The sequence below is a fragment of the Microtus oregoni genome, unplaced genomic scaffold (assembly GCF_018167655.1).
Source record: "Microtus oregoni isolate MIOR12 unplaced genomic scaffold, Mior012 000022F_ref0000154, whole genome shotgun sequence".
Taxonomy (NCBI): Eukaryota; Metazoa; Chordata; class Mammalia; order Rodentia; family Cricetidae; genus Microtus; species Microtus oregoni.
The window spans coordinates 16,707,951-16,727,883 of record NW_024543081.1 but is presented as its reverse complement, the minus strand read 5'-3'; the positions used below and the strand labels follow the sequence as shown (position 1 = coordinate 16,727,883).

The following is a 19,933-nucleotide window of genomic DNA, read 5'->3' as shown; positions in this document are numbered from 1 at the left end:
TAGTGGCCAGTCTTGGTTATCACTGAAGCTCCTGGTTCCAGAGTTGGAGGGTTCTGCATGTCCCCTCATTCCCACTCCGCTCCCTCCAAGGTTTTCCTCCTTAGCTAAATCTAGAACCTTGAAATCTCAGGCAATAAAGAAAGTTCCGGAAAAAGATACAGGAACATGTAAAGTCACACTTCCCCTGCTCACTCAGTGAACGACGGACTATTTGAATGTCTAAGTTGGTAGGTAACCCTGTATCGCACTAAAGATTTTTTTTTAAGTATTTGGTTGTTGTTGTTGTTTCTTTGTTGTTGGGTTTTTTGGGGGAGGGTTGAGGGTTGTTTGTTTTGTTTTTCGAGACAGGGTTTCTCAGTAGCTATGGAGCCAGTCCTGGAACTCCCTCTGTGGACCAGGCTAGTCTCGAACTCACAGAGATACGCCTGCCTCTGCCTCCCAAATGCTGGGATTAAAGGCGTGCGCCACTACCGCCTGGTTTCCTTTGTTTTTTTGAGTCAGGGTCTTGCTATATAGCCTTGGCTGTCCTGGAACTCCGTGAAGACCCGGCTGGCCTCGAATTCACAGAGATCTGCCTGCCGAATGCTGGAGTTAAAGCCGTACAATCATGCTGGCACATATACACATACTTTAAAAAATAAAATCTTAGTTGGTGATGGTGGTGCGCGCCTTTAATCCCAACACTTGAGAGGCAGAGGCAGGCGGATCTCTGAGTTCAAGGACATCCTGGTTTACTGAGAGAGTGAGTTCCAGGACAGCCTGGGCTACACAGAGAAATCCTGTCTGGAAAAACCAAAATAAAATAAAATCTTAAAAACAAAAAGTCTTTAAGACCTCTCACATGGTACCTCACACTTGGAATCCTAGCACTCTCAAGGAGGACTGTGCACATTTGAGACCAATGTAGTTACCCATTGTTAACCTGTGTTAGAAGCAGTTGAAACATTCCTCCAAATTGAAACAGTCTTTCTGGAGAGAGGTTGCTAGGACTCTGGAATTTGTAAGGTGCAAGGGTTTCTGAGAGACCCAGAGTGGACCTTCCAATACCCTGAGCGCTAAAGTGAGTGTGATCACCCAGGCAGGTGAACTTTTGTCTTGTTTGATTCATTAGTTGGTTTTTCAAGACAGCGTTTCTGTTTAGCCTTGGCTGTCCTGGCTACAAGGCTGGCCTGAAACTCAGGGATCTGCCTGCATCTGACTCCTTAGAGCTGGAATTAGACTGTGCCTGGTGCTATGTCAGCTTTTCTGTGACCAACTGCTTTCGAATCATCTTCCCTTCTATAAATAGAACTCTGTATCTATACTTCTGTGAGTAGCCCCAATAAACCCATTAACCAAGTTGGACTTTTGTGAAGTCATTCTTTACTCTGCTATGGTAACCTCGTTGGGGTAAGGAGATATTTGCTCATAGCTCCCCAAGAAGCCACATGCTACTCTTTCTCAAAAACAAGCAAACAAACAACCCAAAGCTCTTTGTAGTGTGCATAGCTTTACTTCCAGCACTAGGAGGCAGAGGCAAGCAGATCGCTGAATTCAAAGCCCTGGTCTGTGTATGGAGTTACAAACCAATCAAGAATAGTGAGACCCTCCCTAAAATAAATAACTAACATTTATATTATATAAATATGTAAATTAATATAATAAATATATAAACCTCTGAGCCACTTCTCAAGTCCCAAATTTTAATTTTTTTTTTTAATTTTCAAGACAGGGTTTCTCTGTAGTTTTTGGTTCCTGCCCTGGAACTAGCTCTCGTAGACCAGGCTGGCCTCTAACTCACAGAGATCCACCTGCCTCTGCCTCCCGAGTGCTGGGATTAAAGGCATGCGCCACCACTGCCCGGCCAAATTTTAATTTTTTTAAAAAATGTATTTATTTATTATGTATACAGTGTTCTGCTGGTATGTATACCTGCAGGCCAGAAGAGGGCACCAAATCTCATCATGGATGGTTGTGAGCCACCATATGGTTGCTGGGAATTGAATTCAGGACCTCTGGAAGAGCAGCCAATGCTTATTTTTTTTTTTCGAGACAGGGTTTCTCTGTAGCTTTGGAGCCTGTCCTGGAACTCTCTCTGTAGACCAGCGTGGCCTCAAACTCACAGAAATCCACCTGCCTCTGCCTCCCGACATCCAAATTTTAAATTTTTTTTTGTTTTTGTTTTTCGAGACAGGGTTTCTCTGTGGCTTTGGAGCCTGCCTCAGAACTAGCTCTTGTAGACCAGCCTGGCCTCGAACTCAGAGAGATCCACCTACCTCTGCCTCCAAGTTTTTTTTTTTTTTTTTTTTTGAGACAGGGTTTCTCTGTAGCTTTTTGGAGCCTGTCCTGGAACTAACTCTTGTAGACCACATGACTGGCCGCGAACTCACAGAGATCCGCCTGCCTCTGCCTCCTGAGTGCTGGGATTAAAGGCGTGCGCCACCACCGCCCAGCCAGGATCAACACTTTTTGAAATCAAAAATGTGTGTTCAAATTTAGTTATCTCCCTAGAACCTGCACTGATCTGTATTAATCAATCACACAGGAATATGTGCTTGAGTGCTAGCCATTCAGTGAGGCCCTGGACCCTTTGTTAGCTATGAAAACCCTTCAATCCCGCCACTGGGCATGCGTGCTTGCTTGTTGGGGCACAGCCACACAGCCTTGTGCAGAGGTAAACTTTTTGGTCTTCTTGAAATGCTACGGGTTGTGTGGTGACTTTCTTGAGAACCTAGACGCATTTCTTATGCCCGGTGATAACTTGCTTTTGGTCTTCTGATGTCCAGAAATGAGTGAATAAATTTCAGTTGTTTTAGGCACCTAGTCTAAGGTAGAATTTTATGTCAGCCTCCGAAGACTAATGCAACGGGATCTGAGGTAGCCAGTTGTTCCAAGGGCTGTGGAGTAGTCCCATATCTTCGGTTAGAACACCACTAGGGGGCTGGAGAGATGGCTCAGAGGATAAGAGCATTGCCTGCTCTTCCAAAGGTCTTGAGTTCAATTCCCAGCAACCACATGGTGGCTCACAACCATCTGTAATGAGGTCTGGTGCCCTCTTCTGGCCTGCAGACATACACACAGAATATTGTATACATAATAAATAAATAAATATTAAAAAAAAAAGAACACCACTAGGCTGGCAGTAGCATACTTGGTTCAGAGCTCTGCTGTCTGGCCTAGAGCCGAGGAACCAGCCTTGCCAGGGAAGTTAAGCATGTCTTACTCGGCTGGAATGAGGTCTGAAGAAAGAATGAGGAGCATGTGAATGGAATCCAAAGCTTCAAGAACAAAGACCTCTGCTCCCTTGAAAATTTAGACTTGTGTGTCATCGTTTTCTTAACAAAATTGTTCTTTACCAAAAAAAAAAAAAAAAAAAAAAGAACACCGCTAGGCTTGTGTTCATGACAGAAATGAACCCTCATATATGTGATGGTGATGTTAGTTTTGACTGGAGACAGGGACTCACCAGATCCTGGAGAACACTGATCATTCCCCAGGCTTAATTATAGAAAAGAAAAATCTGGGAAGTGGTTGTGCATGCCTTTAATCCCAGCACTTGAGAGGCAGAATATTTGGATTTCTGTGAGTTTGAGGCCCGCCTGGTCTACAGAGTGAGTTCCAGGCTCCAAAGCTACACAGAAAAACTGTCTCAAAACAAAACAAAACGGGGTGGGGGGGAAGGAAAGAAAGGAAAGATAAACTGACTGGCTGTTCATAGTAACCTGTCTCAAAAAACAAATCAAAACAAAATACTAGGAAGGCCGAGGAAGGGGGCGGTGCCCCGCCCTACAGCTTTCACCAGGAGGCTCTACAAAGAAAGAGTATTTGTTTTTAATGAACAAGAAGTCTTTATTGAAGTCAGAGCAGAGAAATGAGGCCTCGATCCTCTGGTTACCCAGTGGACCCAAAAATTAGATCGCTCAAAAAGGTGAAGCGAGAGACAGGGACGAGGACTGGGAACGGATAGAGCTTGTCAGAAAGTGATGTTGTCTTCGTACAATGACAGCAGCAGCAGGACGGTCCAGCCGCCCAGCAGGCCCACATTATGCAGCAGGAAAAGAAGCCAGGGCCGCCGGTCCTGCACATTCATCATGGCTGGGAGCTGAGGAGAAATTGAGCCCCAGTTCAGTAGCCGGTTGGGTGAACGCCCACCCCCCCCCCTTAGTTTCCCACCGCGGCATAACCTCTCCACCATCCTAACCATGTCACAAAGCGCCACGTAAAGGAAGAGGCCTGTGGCTACCGCCAGAATCCAAGCCTCGCCCTCCTCCCCTACTCCGACTGCTAGAGCCACATAGAGGCCAATGAATGCTGTGAGCGCCGAGGCCAGGTTCAGCAAAAGCGCATGCTTCACCGTCAGTCCAGCGTGCAGCAGAGCAGCAAAGTCCCCTAGGACAGAACAAGTAATAGACAGTAAGAGCTCTGCCCGCTCACACTTCACGTACCGCCTACCAGTGACTCCCACATCGCAGACAGACACACCCATTCAAAGGCCAGTCCAGTCCCCCTTCCACCTCCCAGCAACCCATCCTACCTCTAGCCACGCCCACCTATGACCGGAGCTCCATTCCAGAAGCCTTGTTCCTTCTCCGATGGATGGTCACGCTCATCTCTAGAATAGATCACTCCCACTAAGCCCCGCCCATTCAAGCCACACCCCACCGCTCACCCAGTTCGTGGGGCAGCTCATGGCAGAACACCGCCAAAGAGGTGGCCAGCCCAGTCTTCCACGAGGATGCAAAGGCTGCGCCCACAGCAAGCCCATCAGCGAAGTTGTGCACCGCGTCACCCAGCGTGATCAGATAGGGCAGCATCCTCAGTTCTGTGGGCAAGGCACGCCAGGTGTCAGGTGTGGGTCCTGCAGGCCAGGTCCTGCAGTTCTGCCTACGGGCAAACCCCAGATCCACAGCCCTCCAGGATCTCCCTTGGGGCTCACCTGATTTCAGTTTCTGGGACTCCGGGTTCAGGAGTTCTGGGCTCTCCTCTGTTACCTGGGGTGAGCAAGAATGAACCCGGGCTCAAGTAGATAACTAAAGGGTTCCATGTAGGGTAGGATGCGATCGCCACTTACCAGATCTGAGCGGGAGGTCTCGTGGGGCTGTTTGGACTGCCGGAGGTCGCTGGGTGCCAGCTGCATCGACACTCCATGGCTGTGTCCACCGTGGCTGAAAGGCCCATCCTTCTCACGATCCTGAGGAAAAACTGTTCAGAGCCTGTCAAGCCCTTACCCATCCCACCTCCTGCTTCTCCAGAGCCTGACCTGGTCCCTGGGCAACAGGAGGTTGAAGAAGCTCTCAAACAGGAAGAAGATGTAGAGGCCTCCGAGCACCGCCAGCAGGCGCCAGGTGGCCTGCGCACCAACGCCCACCTCCTCATGGGAGTGGTCTTCCCCACTGTGTGTGTGCAGTCCCAGCACCTAGGGAGGAAGGGTCTACTGACTGGGGACTACCGGGCCACGAGGGTCTGGGACTAGGGAAAGGCAGGAAAGGGGGTGAGGATCCTGTTGAGTGAGGGTTAACCTTGGGCGTCAGGTGCAGAAGGGCGTCGCCAGTGAGTGCGCCCACAGCCAAGCTTAGGAAGGTCTGCATGACGTAGTGCGTGGCGGTGCTGCATTTGGTACAAGTCAGGAGCAGAAGGCCAAACACGGCACAGAGGCAGATGATCAGGGTTGCCAGAGAGCCATACAGATACCCTGTGGGCAAAACGACACTGAAAGCCCCCAGCTTCCTCAAGAGTCACCCAAGGCCAGCCCAGGAGTGAGCAGGTGCTCAACAGGCCCATGGGCTGTCAGGTGGGGGCAGGTGTCCGTTTACACTGGCCCTCTTGCCCCCAAATCCAGTATCCTTCCTGCCCGCACTGGCTTCTCCTTCCTCAGAGCTCCCATGGAGACCAATGACATGAGGCCAGCACCCAGGGATTGGGCCAGCCAGGCACACCTTGGGGCAGGCACTCACTCTCTGTTTGGCTGAGCTGATCCTGAATTTGGACGGTGGAATGGGAGCTGCAGGCCCCACTTAGCTGCTGCTGGACCAAGGCAGGGCTGAGCTGGGCCCAGGCCTGAGGGCTCACCCCAGTCTCTTCAGACAGCCCATACACAGCCATCACATCTTTGGCACTCAGGCACATCTGGGAGCAGGGGGAGAAGCATGGGGGTCAGGTGTCTTGGCAGACCATGGAAACCCATCTTTCTCCAGAACAGAAAGAGTGGCTCACCGTGTCCCACACACTGGAGCTGCTATTGTGGGTAGCGAGGGGCTCAGAGTCTTGGTGGTTCGCTGCCCTGTCCAGATGACTGTGGTCATCATGGTCACTGTGGTCCTCTCCACCCACCCCAAGTTGATGCATCAAAGCCTCCAGTTCTGGCAGAAAGAACAGTCAGTGAATAGTCTGTGGGCACCAGCCTTGTCCCCTCCCTCCCCCAGGAGTAGAGGCTGAGAATCTCAGCCTAGGCCTCACCAGCCAGCGTGATATTGGGAGCCTCGCTATTGTGCTGCCGGAACACAAAGTCCACAAAATACTGAGGGCTAGGCAGGCCTTGGAAGCAGGACCCATTAATGACATGGTCCAGCAAAGCAGTCAGGACCAGGCCGGGGCTTCTGGAAGCTCCTGCTTCCTCAGCCTCCTCCAGCAGTTGGGGAACATCTACACAGGGCTGGAGAAGAGAGTGGTCTCAGCTCTAATGGCCTCAGCTTCCGGATCCATCCTACCACAGGCCCCTGGACGAGTCTCCCATCAATCCCAGACTCTTCAAATTACTTCTCAGACATCAGCACAGCCCCTCCTTATGCCACCACCTAGCCCTGTCCCAGCTAGTTTCCGCCTTCACTCTGGCCTTTGACCTCCTTTTCCTAGGGCTTTTCTGACCACCAAAGGGTTCCCCAGACTCCTGACGTCCCTATTCCACTCAACAGCGAACACCCAATTCTCATGCCCAATACACTTCAGCTTCCCAAGTAGTAAGTCAGACGCCAAGGGCTTCACATGGGCCATTTCCCCTGCAGGAGCAGCCTCCCTTCCATGACACGCTGGTCCTTCTCATTACCCCCAGCAAACCCCTAAGCCCTCACCTCCTCCCTGGTGGGTTGGTTGGTAACAGGGGCCTCAATCTTCTGCAGTAGCTGGCTCAGACCCAAGGTCATGGCCTCCGGACTCTCCAGTAGGGTCAGGTAATGGTCCACGTGGGAGGCCAAGAGGCCATCTTGGATGTCCTTACATGTTTCCTCTGGGTTGTTAAGGTAGAGGGCAGCAGCAGCACTAAGGTGGCTAATGTATCTGGACTCCAGGACCGGTTCTGGGGCAAGCCCTGGCTTGTCAGGTTTGCCTAGGGTCAAGACCTCCTCGGCAGATAGGCACTATGGGCAGACAGATAAACAGGATCTGTGTTGAATCGGGTCCACCAGGCACAGGCGGGGAATAGATTCTATCAGCTATCTTATGTCCTATTCGGCCCTTTGTATGGTTAGCCTACACAGATGGGTTCCCAGCAGTTACTCCCCCTCCTGAAGAGGTGAGGGTGGATGGTCCTGAAGTCACCACGGGAAATTGTGTGTCCCAAGAGGGAGGCCAGGCCTGTATAAGCCCCCAGTTGAGGAGAGGAGGCTCGGCTCCAGCCTGCAAGTAGGTTCAGACACCAGCCTCCAGACCCGCCTCCTGGAGTTTGCCCAGGTCCCTTTGCTGCCTGCCGCAGGGTGGAGCGGGCAGGAAGGGGCCGGTGCTGGGGGACCCGTCGGGTGGGGCTGTTACCTTTCCACACGGCCCGTTGGTGCAGTGCACACGGACCGCCAGCGTATTTAACAGGCAGTCCAGTTGCTGCCGATCCAGAGCGCCCTGACCGGAGATGAGCAGGCTTAGCAGGCTACTGGGCTGGACCGCTGGTGCCGTGACCAGCAGCATGGCCAACAGGAGCCCCTGTGTGAGCCGGGCTGGGAACCCCATGCCTCAGGCCCCCAAAGTGCTCCTTGCTGTGGGTGCTGTGTGAAGACCGCTGGCGTCTGAGCTGGTAGTAGACGGCTGGGGCTGCCTGAGACCAGACTGGGGCTGGGCTCAACTTGCCCTAGCACCAGGACCTCTCCCAGGTATTTCCTGCACGGCCCTGTGATTGGCTGTCGGGTTAACCATTCCAGTGGCAGATCCTCCCCGAAAGCCAAGGGGGCAAGGAGCTGCTGCCTCCTGGGGCTGGAGCAGAGTGGGTCCCTTTCCTTGGGTGGGTGCCTGAGCATCCCCTCTCCTGCCTGTCACACCCAGAACTGAAATGCAGAGCCTTCTCTGCTCCCTGAAGAGCCCAGGTCACTCCCTCCTTGCTTTGCCTATGGAGGTCGAGCTAGGAGATCAGGGGCAGAGCTGCAGACCTGTTACCAAGTCAAACATGGGTGTTCTATTTAACGTTTTCAGGAGAGCCCTTAGGCCTATCTCCACCCTTCCTCAGCTGCCTCTCAGCTCAAGCAGCTTAGACAAATCCCAAATCTTGGGGCCTGAGTGGGGGTGGGGGTGGTGTTCTGGATTCTGGGCTATGGCCTCTGGGCCCAGCACGGGTTGTAAAGGGAGATATCTGAAAGGCGAAAGGACTTGCTGAGTCACATTCCCCACCTTCCCCACCTTCCCCACCTCCAGCCCTTAGGGGAAAATCCCCAGGAAATGGTTAAAGCCCTAACCCAGACAAACAGGAAGAGAAGATGTGACCTTGGTCCTAGCCAACACCTGGCTAGTCTTTGGGGTCAGGAGGAGGTTGAGAGGCTCTGCTGTGAGTTCTAGGCCTAAGCACAGGACGTTTGGGGTAGGGTTGATCTTCCCAGCTCTGACCCTCCCTGATCGATCCCTCTAGCCTTTGACCCCAGAGCCTTATCTCTATCCCCAGGTAGCAGGCTAAAGGAGGGGTTAGGTCTCCAGGGAGCTGACAATCCCCTGGTCACAAGGTCTTCTGGCCTTCTGGAAGGGGACTGTGGGTAGCCCTCTTCCACCTAGGTGCATACCACTCCAGACCCTAGCTCTCTGGGGTGTGGCTGGGGTGTGGAACTGGAAGCCTAATGCCAAGAGGACTCTGTCCCCTAGTATTCTGGAGGATAGGGCAGGGTGGGGGAGAGGATCTAGCCGGGTATCCTGAGCTCAGGGGTCAATTGCTCCTAACACACACACATTCACGCCAGTGATTCTTTTTTTTTTTTTTTTTTTTTTTTTTTTTTTTTCCGAGACAGGGTTTCTCTGTGGTTTTGGAGCCTGTCCTGGAACTAGCTCTTGTAGACCAGGCTGGTCCCAAACTCACAGAGATCCGCCTGCCTCTGCCTCCCGAGTGCTGGGATTAAAGGCGTGCGCCACCACCGCCCGGCCACGCCAGTGATTCTTATGGCTAGGATCCCTACAGTGTGGCTTCCAGTTCTCATCCTACAGAGGAGATGTGCTTGGGATGTGGGAGAGCCAGGGTGAAGACAATGAAAAGAACATTCCAACATGTAGCTCTGAAGATGTCATATAACCAAACCGGCTTTTCCGTTTCCAGGGGGGGGGGGGGCTGAGCCTGGGTTGGTCTCCTTCCTCTGCAGACTGGCTGTCCACTGTTCAAATACTGTCAGCCTCTAGGGAGAAATCTTAGTGTAGGCTTGTCAGTCCAGGCTTCCCTAGGGAGAGTTGCCTGAATCCTGGAAGGCCAATACAGCCAAGCCTCATGCACCCGTGTCATTGTTGTCCGTTTGCTCGTGCCCCTCCCACTGCCACCGTGGCATGGCTGAGGTTTTTATTACACAGGGATCCTCCCCACCTGTAACAGCTCTCCTAACAACGTGGGAATCAGAAGTGGAAAGCCAAGCTGCCTCACCATCGCTAGTCATATGACTTTTAAACTAACTTTACCTCTGTGTGTGTGTGTGTGTCGGCAACTTAAATTCAGCTGCTATATGTGCACATTCAGCTACAGTTTAGAAAAGTGCTTTAAACAGCCATAGTGTCCTCTTAATCCCAATGAGCTCTATTCATTGCATTTCCTTCTAAGGAAGCAATAAGTCTCAAATGTTTTAAATGGGTATGTACTTTCAGATGATAAATATGTGGTTAGATCTGTTACAACATACTGTCTATGTGATTGAACTCTGCTTTAAAATATATTCTATATAATGATAAAAATTTAAGGCTATGAAGATCTACTTCAGACGAACAAGAGCTAACCGACAGCCTTTCCTGTAAGCTGTTCTTCACTGTTGTCTGTTTCACTGTTAAGCTTCTATTGCAAAAACTTTTTTCTTCTTTGTCCTTCACAAGTAAAAATCTAGGGCTGGAGAGATGGCTCAGAGGTTAAGAGAAGTGACTGCTGTTCCGGAGGTCCTGAGTTCAATTCCCAGCAACCACATGATGGCTCACATCCACCTATAATGAGATCTGGTGCCCAGAACACTATATATATAAAATAAATAAATTATAATAAATAAATTAAATTAAAAAAAAAAAACAAGTAAAAATCTGACCTGTTAAGTTAAAACGAGTTACGGTCAAGATGGTGGACTCTGGGTAAAACATTCCTCCAAAACCTCTCAGCTCGGACCCAGCTCTCCAGGAAGATCCCAGATAGTCATAACTCATATATACCCAATAGACAGCCCGCAAATGCTCAGAGATCTGGGGAATAGGACATTTAAATGTCTAATTAAAAAGGCTTTCTGTAACAGAGAGACAGGTTGGCTCCTGGCAGCAACCCCTGCTTCCTCCAAAGAAGATGAATGGGTACAAAAGAACATTCATCTGTAACTCACTTCACGCAAAAGCGCTAACCATGGGGATACACTGCCTTTCATCTAAACTGCTGCAAATCTCTTCAGACCATGGACAACAGGACACTGAGGAATCCTACAAACTCCTAATCCACAGGACCTTCTGAGCCTATCAGGCCCCACCTCATGCTGTCAGCCTTAAGATAGATGTTGCCCTAATGACCATGGCGGACCCTGGGGTGACTGTCTGGGTAGCCAATCCAGTAAGTTCTCTGTCATTTTAAAATCAATAACTCAAGTAAAATTTTATCCTGATGCAGTTTGACGGCTGGGAGGTTTGCCAGTTTAAAGGGGACAGCCTCACAAACAGACTTCAGCATAGCGTCCGACCGTGTTTAAATAGAAGGTGTTTTCAGGGAGGCAAATGCACGTTACTAAGGTGTGTACATGCAAGTTATAAAGGTCTGAGGATAAAAGGCTTATGTGATGATAAAGGCAAGTGATTTGAAATCTTTAAAAGAATAAGACAAGTTCCAGAGTTCTTTCTTGCATTATGCTGCTGTTATTGTAGGGTCCAGAGTCTCAGCATAAACCATTAAGATTCCGATCAGCCACTAATCTAGCTCTGGCAGAGCACTGCCACTAGCATAACTGCAAGGATCAAGATTTTTATTTTTTTAAAACTTTTTTTTCTTTTTTTTTAAGATTTATTTATTAGTATACAGTGCTCTACCTTCAGGTCAGAAGAGGGCACCAGACCTCATTACAGATGGTTGTGAGTTACCATGTGGTTGCTGGGAATTGAATTTAGAACCTCTGGAAGAAGCCGGGCGGTGGTGGCGCATGCCTTTAATCCCAGCACTCGGGAGGCAGAGGCAGGTGGATCTCTGTGAGTTCGAGACCAGCCTGGTCTACAAGAGCTAGTTCCAGGACAGGCTCCAAAACCACAGAGAAACCCTGTATCGAAAAACCAAAAAAAAAAAAAAAAAAAAAAAAAAAAAGAACCTCTGGAAGAGCAGCTAGTGCTCTTAACCTCTGAGCCATCTCTCCAGCCCAAGATAAAGATTTTAAAATCCTTTTGGTGGCATTCTAACTATAGACATAAAAAAGATACTTTTCATTGTGCAAAACCATCTGTCACAGGGGCTAGAGAGATGGCTCAGATATTAAAAGCACTGGCTGCTCTTCCAGAGGTCCTGAGTTCAATTCCCAGCTACCACATGGTGGCTCACAGTCGTCTAAAATAAGTTCTGGTGCCCTATTCTGGCCTGCAGGCAGAACATTGTATACATAACAAATAAATGTTTAAAAAATATTTATAGCCGGGCGATGGTGGCGCACGCCTTTAATCCCAGCACTCGGGAGGCAGAGGCAGGTGGATCTCTGTGAGTTCGAGACCAGCCTGGTCTACAGAGCTAGTTCCAGGACAGGCTCCAAAGCCACAGAGAAACCCTGTCTCGAAAAACCAAAAAAAAAAAATTATAAAAACAAACAAAACCATCTGTCAGTCATTTCCGACATAAATATACTACCATTTAAATTTCAGTACAGGGGCTGGAGAGATGGCTCAGAGGTTAAGAGCATTGCCTGCTCTTCCAAAGGTCCTGAGTCCAATTCCCAGCAACCACATGGTGGCTCAAACCATCTGCAATGGGGTCTGGTGCCCTCTTCTGGCCTGCAGGCATACGTACAGACAAAATATTGTATACATAATAAATAAATAAATATTTAAATTTCAGTACAGATTAGAAACAGTAAAAATACTAATGTGTCTAAAACTTATGTTTTCACAAACTCAATTCTTGCAAGTTCCAGGGAGCTAACTTGGAGGATTCACCTCGAACAGGGCGGGTGCCCCCTCCGTCAATTGCCAGGCCCTAAGAGCTGAAGCCTTCCCACCTTCCCTTGGTCCTGACACTCTTTCTCCTCAATCACCAGGACCTAAAGAAACATTTTTCCCTAAATTTAACCTTGTCCTCTGCTCTGCTAGCACCTCACCAGGTCCAAGAAACACTGGACAGTTCCACAGAGCCTGGACAGCAGTGAAACAACCGGCTACCCCACAATGTGGCCTGCATCCAGCTGTCTCAGGTCCCCCGCCCTCGGCCCCGCCGCAAATCAGTAGGAAGCAGTTCTGAGAACTCAACGCCCTCAATCCCTTAATCTGCCATTCCTAACTCCTCACCTTTTTAATAAAAATAAGAAGGGAGGGCCGGGCGTTGGTGGCGCACGCCTTTAATCCCAGCACTCGGGAGGCAGAGGCAGGCAGATCTCTGTGAGTTCGAGACCAGCCTGGTCTACAGAGCTAGTTCCAGGACAGGCTCCAAAGCTGCAGAGAAACCCTGTCTCGAAAAACCAAAAAAAAAAAAAAAGAAGGGAGGAAAGTTAGGATCCAGGCACACCCTGGCACAGTGCCTGCATGACAGACAGTAAGTACCCTGTCCTTTTAAGAGACAAGCTCCGCCCACTCTCTTCTCTGCGCCCTCCCCCTTTTCTCCCTCTCCCCTCCTCCCCTCCTCCCCCTCCTCTCCTCTCAATAAACTCCACACTCAAACTCTGTCTGTATGGTGTATTCTATCATCCGCTGTGGTGTTCACCCACCTTGTCATTTCCAGCAAGCTCATGGCCATTGCCACCGTTGTTTGAGAAGGGATATAAACCAATGTCTGGGGTAGGTGGGATGGCTCGCTGGGTAACTTGGCACTTGCCCCCAAACCTGATGAACTGCCCTTAGGACTCACACGATTAAAGGGAAAACACAACTCCTAAGAGCTCCCTCTCAGGCTCTCTTGTAAGCCCTAGCATTTGCTCCCTCAGGCGAATAAAGAGCAAGTGGTGAGGTCAGCGCCTGGGAACTGGTGTGACCGCACCAAAGGTTCAGCTGGGAGATAAAGCTGTAGCGATGACCACAGTGTGCGTGACCTTTAATGCCACTGAACTGTGACCAAAATGACTACAATGGCAACTTCTATATTTTATCACAGTAAAAATTAAAAGAGAGCAAAACAATTCTACTTTACTATCAATTCCCTGTGACCATTGCAAGCCTTAATTCAGCAGCTACATATAAGAAGTGAAGTCCAGGCTTCACAGTATACTCCCCTAATCCCAGCACTGGGGAGGCAGAGGTAGGCAGATCTCTTTGGGTTGGAAGCCAGCCTGGTCTACACAAGTTCAAGGCCAGTCAGGGCTGCAAAGTGAAATCTTGTCTCAGAAACAATAAAGGTAGCCCACCTTTAATCCCAGCACCGGGGAGGCAGAGGCAGGCAGACCTCTGAGTTCCAAGACAGCCTGGGCTACACAGAGAAACCCTGTTTTGGAAAAAACAAAAACCAAATAAAAACAAAACAATAAAAGTGAAGTGAGCTGAAGCAGGTCTGATCTGGCCATGATGACACACACCTGTTATTCCAGCACTAGGGAGGCAGAGTCAGAACTGTATTTGAGGCCAGAGTGGGTCACATAGTGAGGCCATTTCAAACAAAACAAAATAACAAAAAGGGGCTGGAGAAATGGCTCAGAGGACTCTTCTTCCAGAGGACCCAGGTTCTGAGCATAGACACAATAGCTTATAACTAACTGCTCTCACTCTAGTTCCAGGGGATCCACAGCCTTCTCTGGCCCCTATGGCATCAGCCAGGCATGTGGTGCACAGACACACATGTAGGCAAAATACTCATATTTGTAAGACTAAAAAAAAAAAAAAAAAAACAAACACCCCAAAACCTAAGGGCTGTGGATGTAGCTTGGTGGTAAAGCATTTGCCTAGTGACATGCACGAGGCCTTAGGGTTTATCCTTAGCACCAAAAACGGTATGTGTGGGGGGGGGGCAATATGACTAGCCACTGAAGACAAGTGGTTCAATTAAACCCTGCCATAATGTTGGCATTGATGGCAAACACCAGCAGTCTCAGCATTGAGGAGGTTGAGGCAGGAGGATTATCTTAAATTCAAATACCTGTCAAAGCAAAACCATGTCTCAAAAAAACCCCAGAAGGCCAGGCGTTGTGATATACACCTTTAATCCTAGCACTCAGGAGACAGAGCAGAGGCAGGAGGATCTCTTTGAGTTGGAAGACAGTCTGGTCTATACAAGAAGTTCCTGGCCAGCCAGACTCCTTAGTGAGATCTTGTATCAGAAAACAACAGAAGTAACTGGAGTGGTGGTGGCGCATGTCTTTAATCCCAGCACTTGGGAGGCAGAGGGGGTGGATCTTTGAGTCTGAGGCCAGCCTGTTCTACAAAGCGAGTTCCAGGACAGCCAGAACTAGAACCCTGTCACAGAGAAACCCTGTCTCGAAACAAACAAAAACCCAAACCAACCAACAACAACAACAACAACAAAGAACATCAATTAAAAAAAAAAAAACATATACACCCAAAAGCGATGGGGGCTCCTTTTTTTTTTAAGTTGAAAGTGCATTTAATACACTTAATTAATTAATTAATTTATTTATTTTTAAATTTATTTATTTATTAAAGATTTCTGCCTCCTCCCTGCCACCGCCTCCCATTTCCCTCCCCCTCCCCTGATCAAGTCACGATGGGGCTCCTTATTCTGAAAACACAGATGCAGCCACAGTGGACCTTGGAGGACTAAATGTCACGTGGCAGGGTCATAGTGTCTTACTCGGTATAGTACAGCGAAGGAGGAGAGCTACCTGTGGTCTGGAATGAATTTATGGAAACTCAGGTGCTGCTAGGGAGGTAGTGATGGTGGGCAAGGAGGCAGCCACCCAGGTTGCCAGATTCTAGCCACATCTGGTCCAGTGGCCAGTCTATGTATTCCCCACGCCAGAAGCTGCGAGGACTTACCTTGCCCCTATAATTGCCCAGCTAGCATCTCCTATGGAGGCAGCTCTAAGTGTGGATGAGCAACAGGGCCAGGACACCTTGTTGGTTTAGGAGCAGTGGCTTCAGGGGCTCTGTCCCTCCAGGAGGCAGGGCTCGACTATAAGGTCAGGAGGTCAGATAGATCACACAGGGCGGGCTCAGCATAGCTGCCCATAGCAGGAAGGTCAGACAGATCTTTATTGGGGGTAACCCATTGACAACACAGACATCTAGGACAGGCGTAGATACTGGGGAACTGGGGCGGTACATCTCCATCAGTCTTATTCTGGCCTGGGTGAGGCTCAGGCATGTAGGAAGCGGTTAAAGGCATTGTAAGCTGACTCCAGATCGAAGAGCATCTGGCGAACCTGGGAGTCATCCAGCTCATCAGACGCGGACATTCCGCTCAGGGTCTGCAGCCTAGGGGCACAGGCGCAAGCGCATATGAGCGGTAGGACTATGATATCACCACGGGGCTGGCTCCACCTGCTCAGGACAGCCACTCACCATTGGCTGACGGTCTGGCGACCCTCAAAGTCTGGAGGCAGGTGGCTCATCCGGTGCATGGTCTCCATTAGCTCCCGTAGGTCCGGCTGAATCTACAGAGACGAGGGCCAGGCTGAGACCCTACCTACCTTGTTCTGTTCCCCTCCATCCAGGCCCAGGTTCCCTGCCCGACTCCTGTACCTCATCCATGGCGCGTATCTCCAGACGCAGCTTGTCCATGATTGTAATGAAGAGCTGGGAACACATGCATTAGGGATCCCATTCAGTAGGGGTGCAGAGATCCTCTGCGGCCTACAGACCTGTCACAAGGGCCACGATCCCATCCATCTTCCTCTCCACACTGTATACTAGTGGTTCCTTTCTGCCTGAGGACTACACCGAAGACCTGCCTAGGTTACCGACCTTCTGGGTCTACACACATTGGGGACCACAATTGTGAGAGTAGTGTGGGAATCTGGGGTACACAACCCCTTCAATCTGTGGCCCTGCCAGAGTAGATCAAGCGTATGTTTCCCTTCCCGGTACGGAACTCAGTCATGGGGGACTCAGGCTCTATGGATGCTTCTCTCCTGAGCCATAGCTGTGGTGACCCCTCCCAGATTACGGCTTAGCACCAGGACCTCCACGAATACACACTCATGACTGACCCAGGCTGGTAGTTCCTTCCCCCTAGTCCCCACAGGGCCCTCCCAGGAGCTGTAGGACACACCGAAACTACATCTGCGATGCAGCGGTTGAGATTGCCCTTGTCGTCCTTGATAGTGATGGGTCGGTCCTCCTTGATCCTCTCCATGGCGAGTGGGCAGTCCAGCTAAGGGGCACAGACATGGTCTCAGGGCATCACTGGGCCTCCAGGAGGCCAGGGTATTATTTCCACATCCCACCACACCTTTCCTGCAGGATGGAGGGAAGGACCGGTTCACTCACTCTGAACTTCCGGCAAAACTCATCAATGGAGCTGATCTCTGAGCCTTGAACCTGTCGAAAGGCAGCTTTGTACTGGACCAGGAGCCTGGAGCATGCGGCAGTGTATCTAGGGAGAGGAGAGTCTAGCTTGGCTCACTGTTCTCCCCCTCAGCAAGTCTAGATACAGCAGCTTTCATGGAAGGGCCGAGAGGGCCAAAGACTTCCTAATGGGTCTGTAGACAGAGTTCTGGACAAGAGCAGGGAGGTATGTCATAACTATCACAAAGAATCTGTGTGGGCTGGCCAGGAACTCCACACCAGAGCCCAGATGTCTACTCTATTCACCTCAGACCAAGGTATCAGAAATCCCTTACCATTACCACTGGGCAGCCCCTGGTCCAGCCACACTGGCTTGTAATCTCCGAACAAAGTGCCAGTATCCATGCTGGACAGTGATTCCTTAGACTATGCTGTCCCCAGGGGGCAGCTCACCTCCCGAGGGCAGAACCATACTCACCCTTACAGAATGTCCCTGGCTAACATGGCCCAAAAGCTGGTAGCCACCAGGACTACCCCATAGCTTAAGTCCTGGACCTACATTTGTGCCGCTTACTGAACCCATGAGCGTCAGGGAAGGGAGAAACATTCTTCTGAGAATTGATGGCCACCAACACCTGAAGCCACAGGCTTGCTTACTCATTAGGGGTGACACAGTCCTTGATGTACGCTTTCTCCAGGGCCTGCATGGTCTTCACCACTGCAAACAGCTCCGCCATGTTGTCATACCTAAGACACAGCCATCCGTCAGGGCATAGCTCTGAGGCCGGAAAGCCTTGGCATCTGGAACCCAGGGCAGCCACCTGCTGCTCTGTAGCAACAGCACAATACAGCCCACCCCTCACTCCATTCCTGGTAGATAATCCTCAGGAACTGTCTCCCTAGCCTGACCCCATTTCCTCCCCAACCACTGGTGTGGTGGCAGCTTTGTGAGGAGACCGCTGGGGCCTGCCACAGAGGGAGGCAGGATGGGCGCATGCGTGTGCTCAGATATTTGACTTACTTCTCCCGCTCCCGAGCATTCTTGTACAGCTTTACTTCCTGTTGGGAAAGTGGGCAAGACAGCCAGCATCAGTAGGTGGTGACGGAACCAGCGACTGTCACATGGTGTTTGCAGTGGCTGTGGCCAGTTAAATATCTACTACTTACCTCATAGAGCTCCGGCTTGTTTGCAGGGGCTGCAACAGAGCAGGCGGGAGCTGACAGGTGATCACAAGACGACCCCGGGGCTGTCCCATCTCAGCTACTTCCCATGCCATGTACCAAACAGCTCAGAGGGAGCTACAGAATAGGGGTTCTAGCCTTACCTCCTACCAGTACTGCCTCTAAGAGCCTACAGACTGAACGCTGGGTTTAGCTCTCCACCCACAGCAAGGTGATCATACTTTGTCGATAGAACTATTACATGATACAAATAAAAGTCTGCCACGTGCTTCACAGCCTAAGGTTGGAAACCCAGAGGTGCTCAGGATACCAGAGGTTCTGGCCACATTGCAGTTCATCGTCTCCACCCAGCAGAGCCCTGCTGGGCCCTCAGAATCCACCATAAAAGGCTCTGGCACTCGCCACCCCCAAGGCCTATGAATATGGGATGGAGGTGGCAGTGTGGTCCCTTCCCCAACAGTCCCTGCAGCAGGGGAAGCCTGGGCCCCTCCGTTTTCCTCCTGCTTAGGCTATACTCACCTCCAACGCCAGGAGTAGCTGGGATTCCGTGAAACATCCTGCAGGCCCTGGCAGCTACAGCACAGAGACCTGGGAAGCAAAGCCAACACTAACTCAAGGGGTCCCTGACACCTCAAGAACAGGGCTCTGGCAGGGGTGTGTCAGTGTCTTGTGAATAGCTTTTCTACTCTCTTAGGAACAACTAAGGATGCTATGGACTGTCATGGGGTAGCCAGGAGAGTCCTTTCTGGAAGCTTGGTTAAGGTAGGGAAGAGCAGCTGATGGAAGAATCGGGGTAGCATCTTTTTTTTTTTTTTTTTTTTTTGGTTTTTCGAGACAGGGTTTCTCTGTGGCTTTGGAGCCTGTCCTGGAACTAGCTCTGTAGACCAGGCTGGTCTCGAACTCACAGAGATCTGCCTGCCTCTGCCTCCCGAGTGCTGGGATTAAAGGCGTGCGCCACCACCGCCCGGCTTCGGGGTAGCATCTTGAGCTTCGGGGAAGGGCCCAGTGTTGCAACACCTTTCAATGGAAATTAGAACTGGGTGTCTAGGGCTATGGGGAGTGTGAGTGGAGGAGGGTTTCACCCTAATTCTGTGGGAGCTACTGGAAGAATGAACCAAGGCAAGCTTGTTGGTTGATGCCTTCTAGAAAGGGTGGAAGCAGGGCCCAGGGAAGGTCCTGTCTAATAAGGAAGTTGAGGTCAGTGGCTTAACCAGTTAAAACCCGCCTCAGGTTTTGAAATTGGGCGAAAACAAAAGTTCAAGGAAGGTAGGCAAACTGAGATGGAGTGGCCCGATGAGGAGCCTGAGATACTGAGGTCGCAGGAGCTAGGAACAGCCTGCAGAGTCCCCGGAGAAAGGTGAGCACCCTCACAGTCAGGGAAACCTGAGCTATGAGCCAGTAATGCCACCTGACAGCGCCCACCGACTACTGAGACACGGACCGCGCGGCAAGGGCCGCTGAGCCCAAAGGAGACGGGATCGGGCCTCTTAGCTCAAAGGGCTCCTATGCTGCGGGACCCAGCCATAGCTGCCGCGTACCTGGGGCGTTTGGAATCCCGGAGATGGCGACAGCAGCTGGGTACTCGCTTTTTCCGCCTGCGCCTGCCGGGAAGCCCGATCGGCAGCTCGGCGCTCATTCTCCCAACTTAAGCCTACGCACAGAGCTAGCCCAATCAGTGGGTCGGCGCTCGTCCTCTGTGCCTGAGCTTGCGCTCTGGGGCAGCAGCGCCTGTAAAGGATTTAAGTCACATCGTCCACCCCTTTCCCAAACAGACACACAAATGGGACAGGCG

At 50.7% G+C, this 19,933-nt stretch overlaps 2 protein-coding genes across 2 annotated transcripts; both read right to left on the bottom strand.

Annotated features, from left to right (window-relative positions):
* Positions 1-3,813: 3,813 nt before the first annotated feature.
* On the bottom strand, positions 3,814-8,205 carry Slc39a4 (solute carrier family 39 member 4). The gene is made up of 12 exons (XM_041672286.1): positions 7,723-8,205; positions 7,047-7,331; positions 6,436-6,631; positions 6,193-6,338; positions 5,934-6,105; positions 5,499-5,671; positions 5,240-5,395; positions 5,051-5,170; positions 4,916-4,970; positions 4,649-4,801; positions 4,181-4,368; positions 3,814-4,081 (listed from the first exon to the last, which is right to left on the bottom strand). The coding sequence occupies exons 1-12, from the start codon at positions 7,912-7,914 to the stop codon at positions 3,953-3,955; spliced, it is 1,965 nt and encodes a 654-aa protein (XP_041528220.1). The 5' UTR covers positions 7,915-8,205; the 3' UTR covers positions 3,814-3,952.
* A 7,482-nt stretch (positions 8,206-15,687) lies between these two features.
* Positions 15,688-19,804, bottom strand: Vps28 (VPS28 subunit of ESCRT-I). The gene is made up of 10 exons (XM_041672301.1): positions 19,680-19,804; positions 18,661-18,729; positions 18,127-18,155; positions 17,981-18,018; positions 17,617-17,706; positions 16,942-17,047; positions 16,724-16,825; positions 16,195-16,248; positions 16,015-16,106; positions 15,688-15,927 (listed from the first exon to the last, which is right to left on the bottom strand). The coding sequence occupies exons 2-10, from the start codon at positions 18,695-18,697 to the stop codon at positions 15,810-15,812; spliced, it is 666 nt and encodes a 221-aa protein (XP_041528235.1). The 5' UTR covers positions 18,698-18,729; positions 19,680-19,804; the 3' UTR covers positions 15,688-15,809.
* Positions 19,805-19,933: the final 129 nt, after the last annotated feature.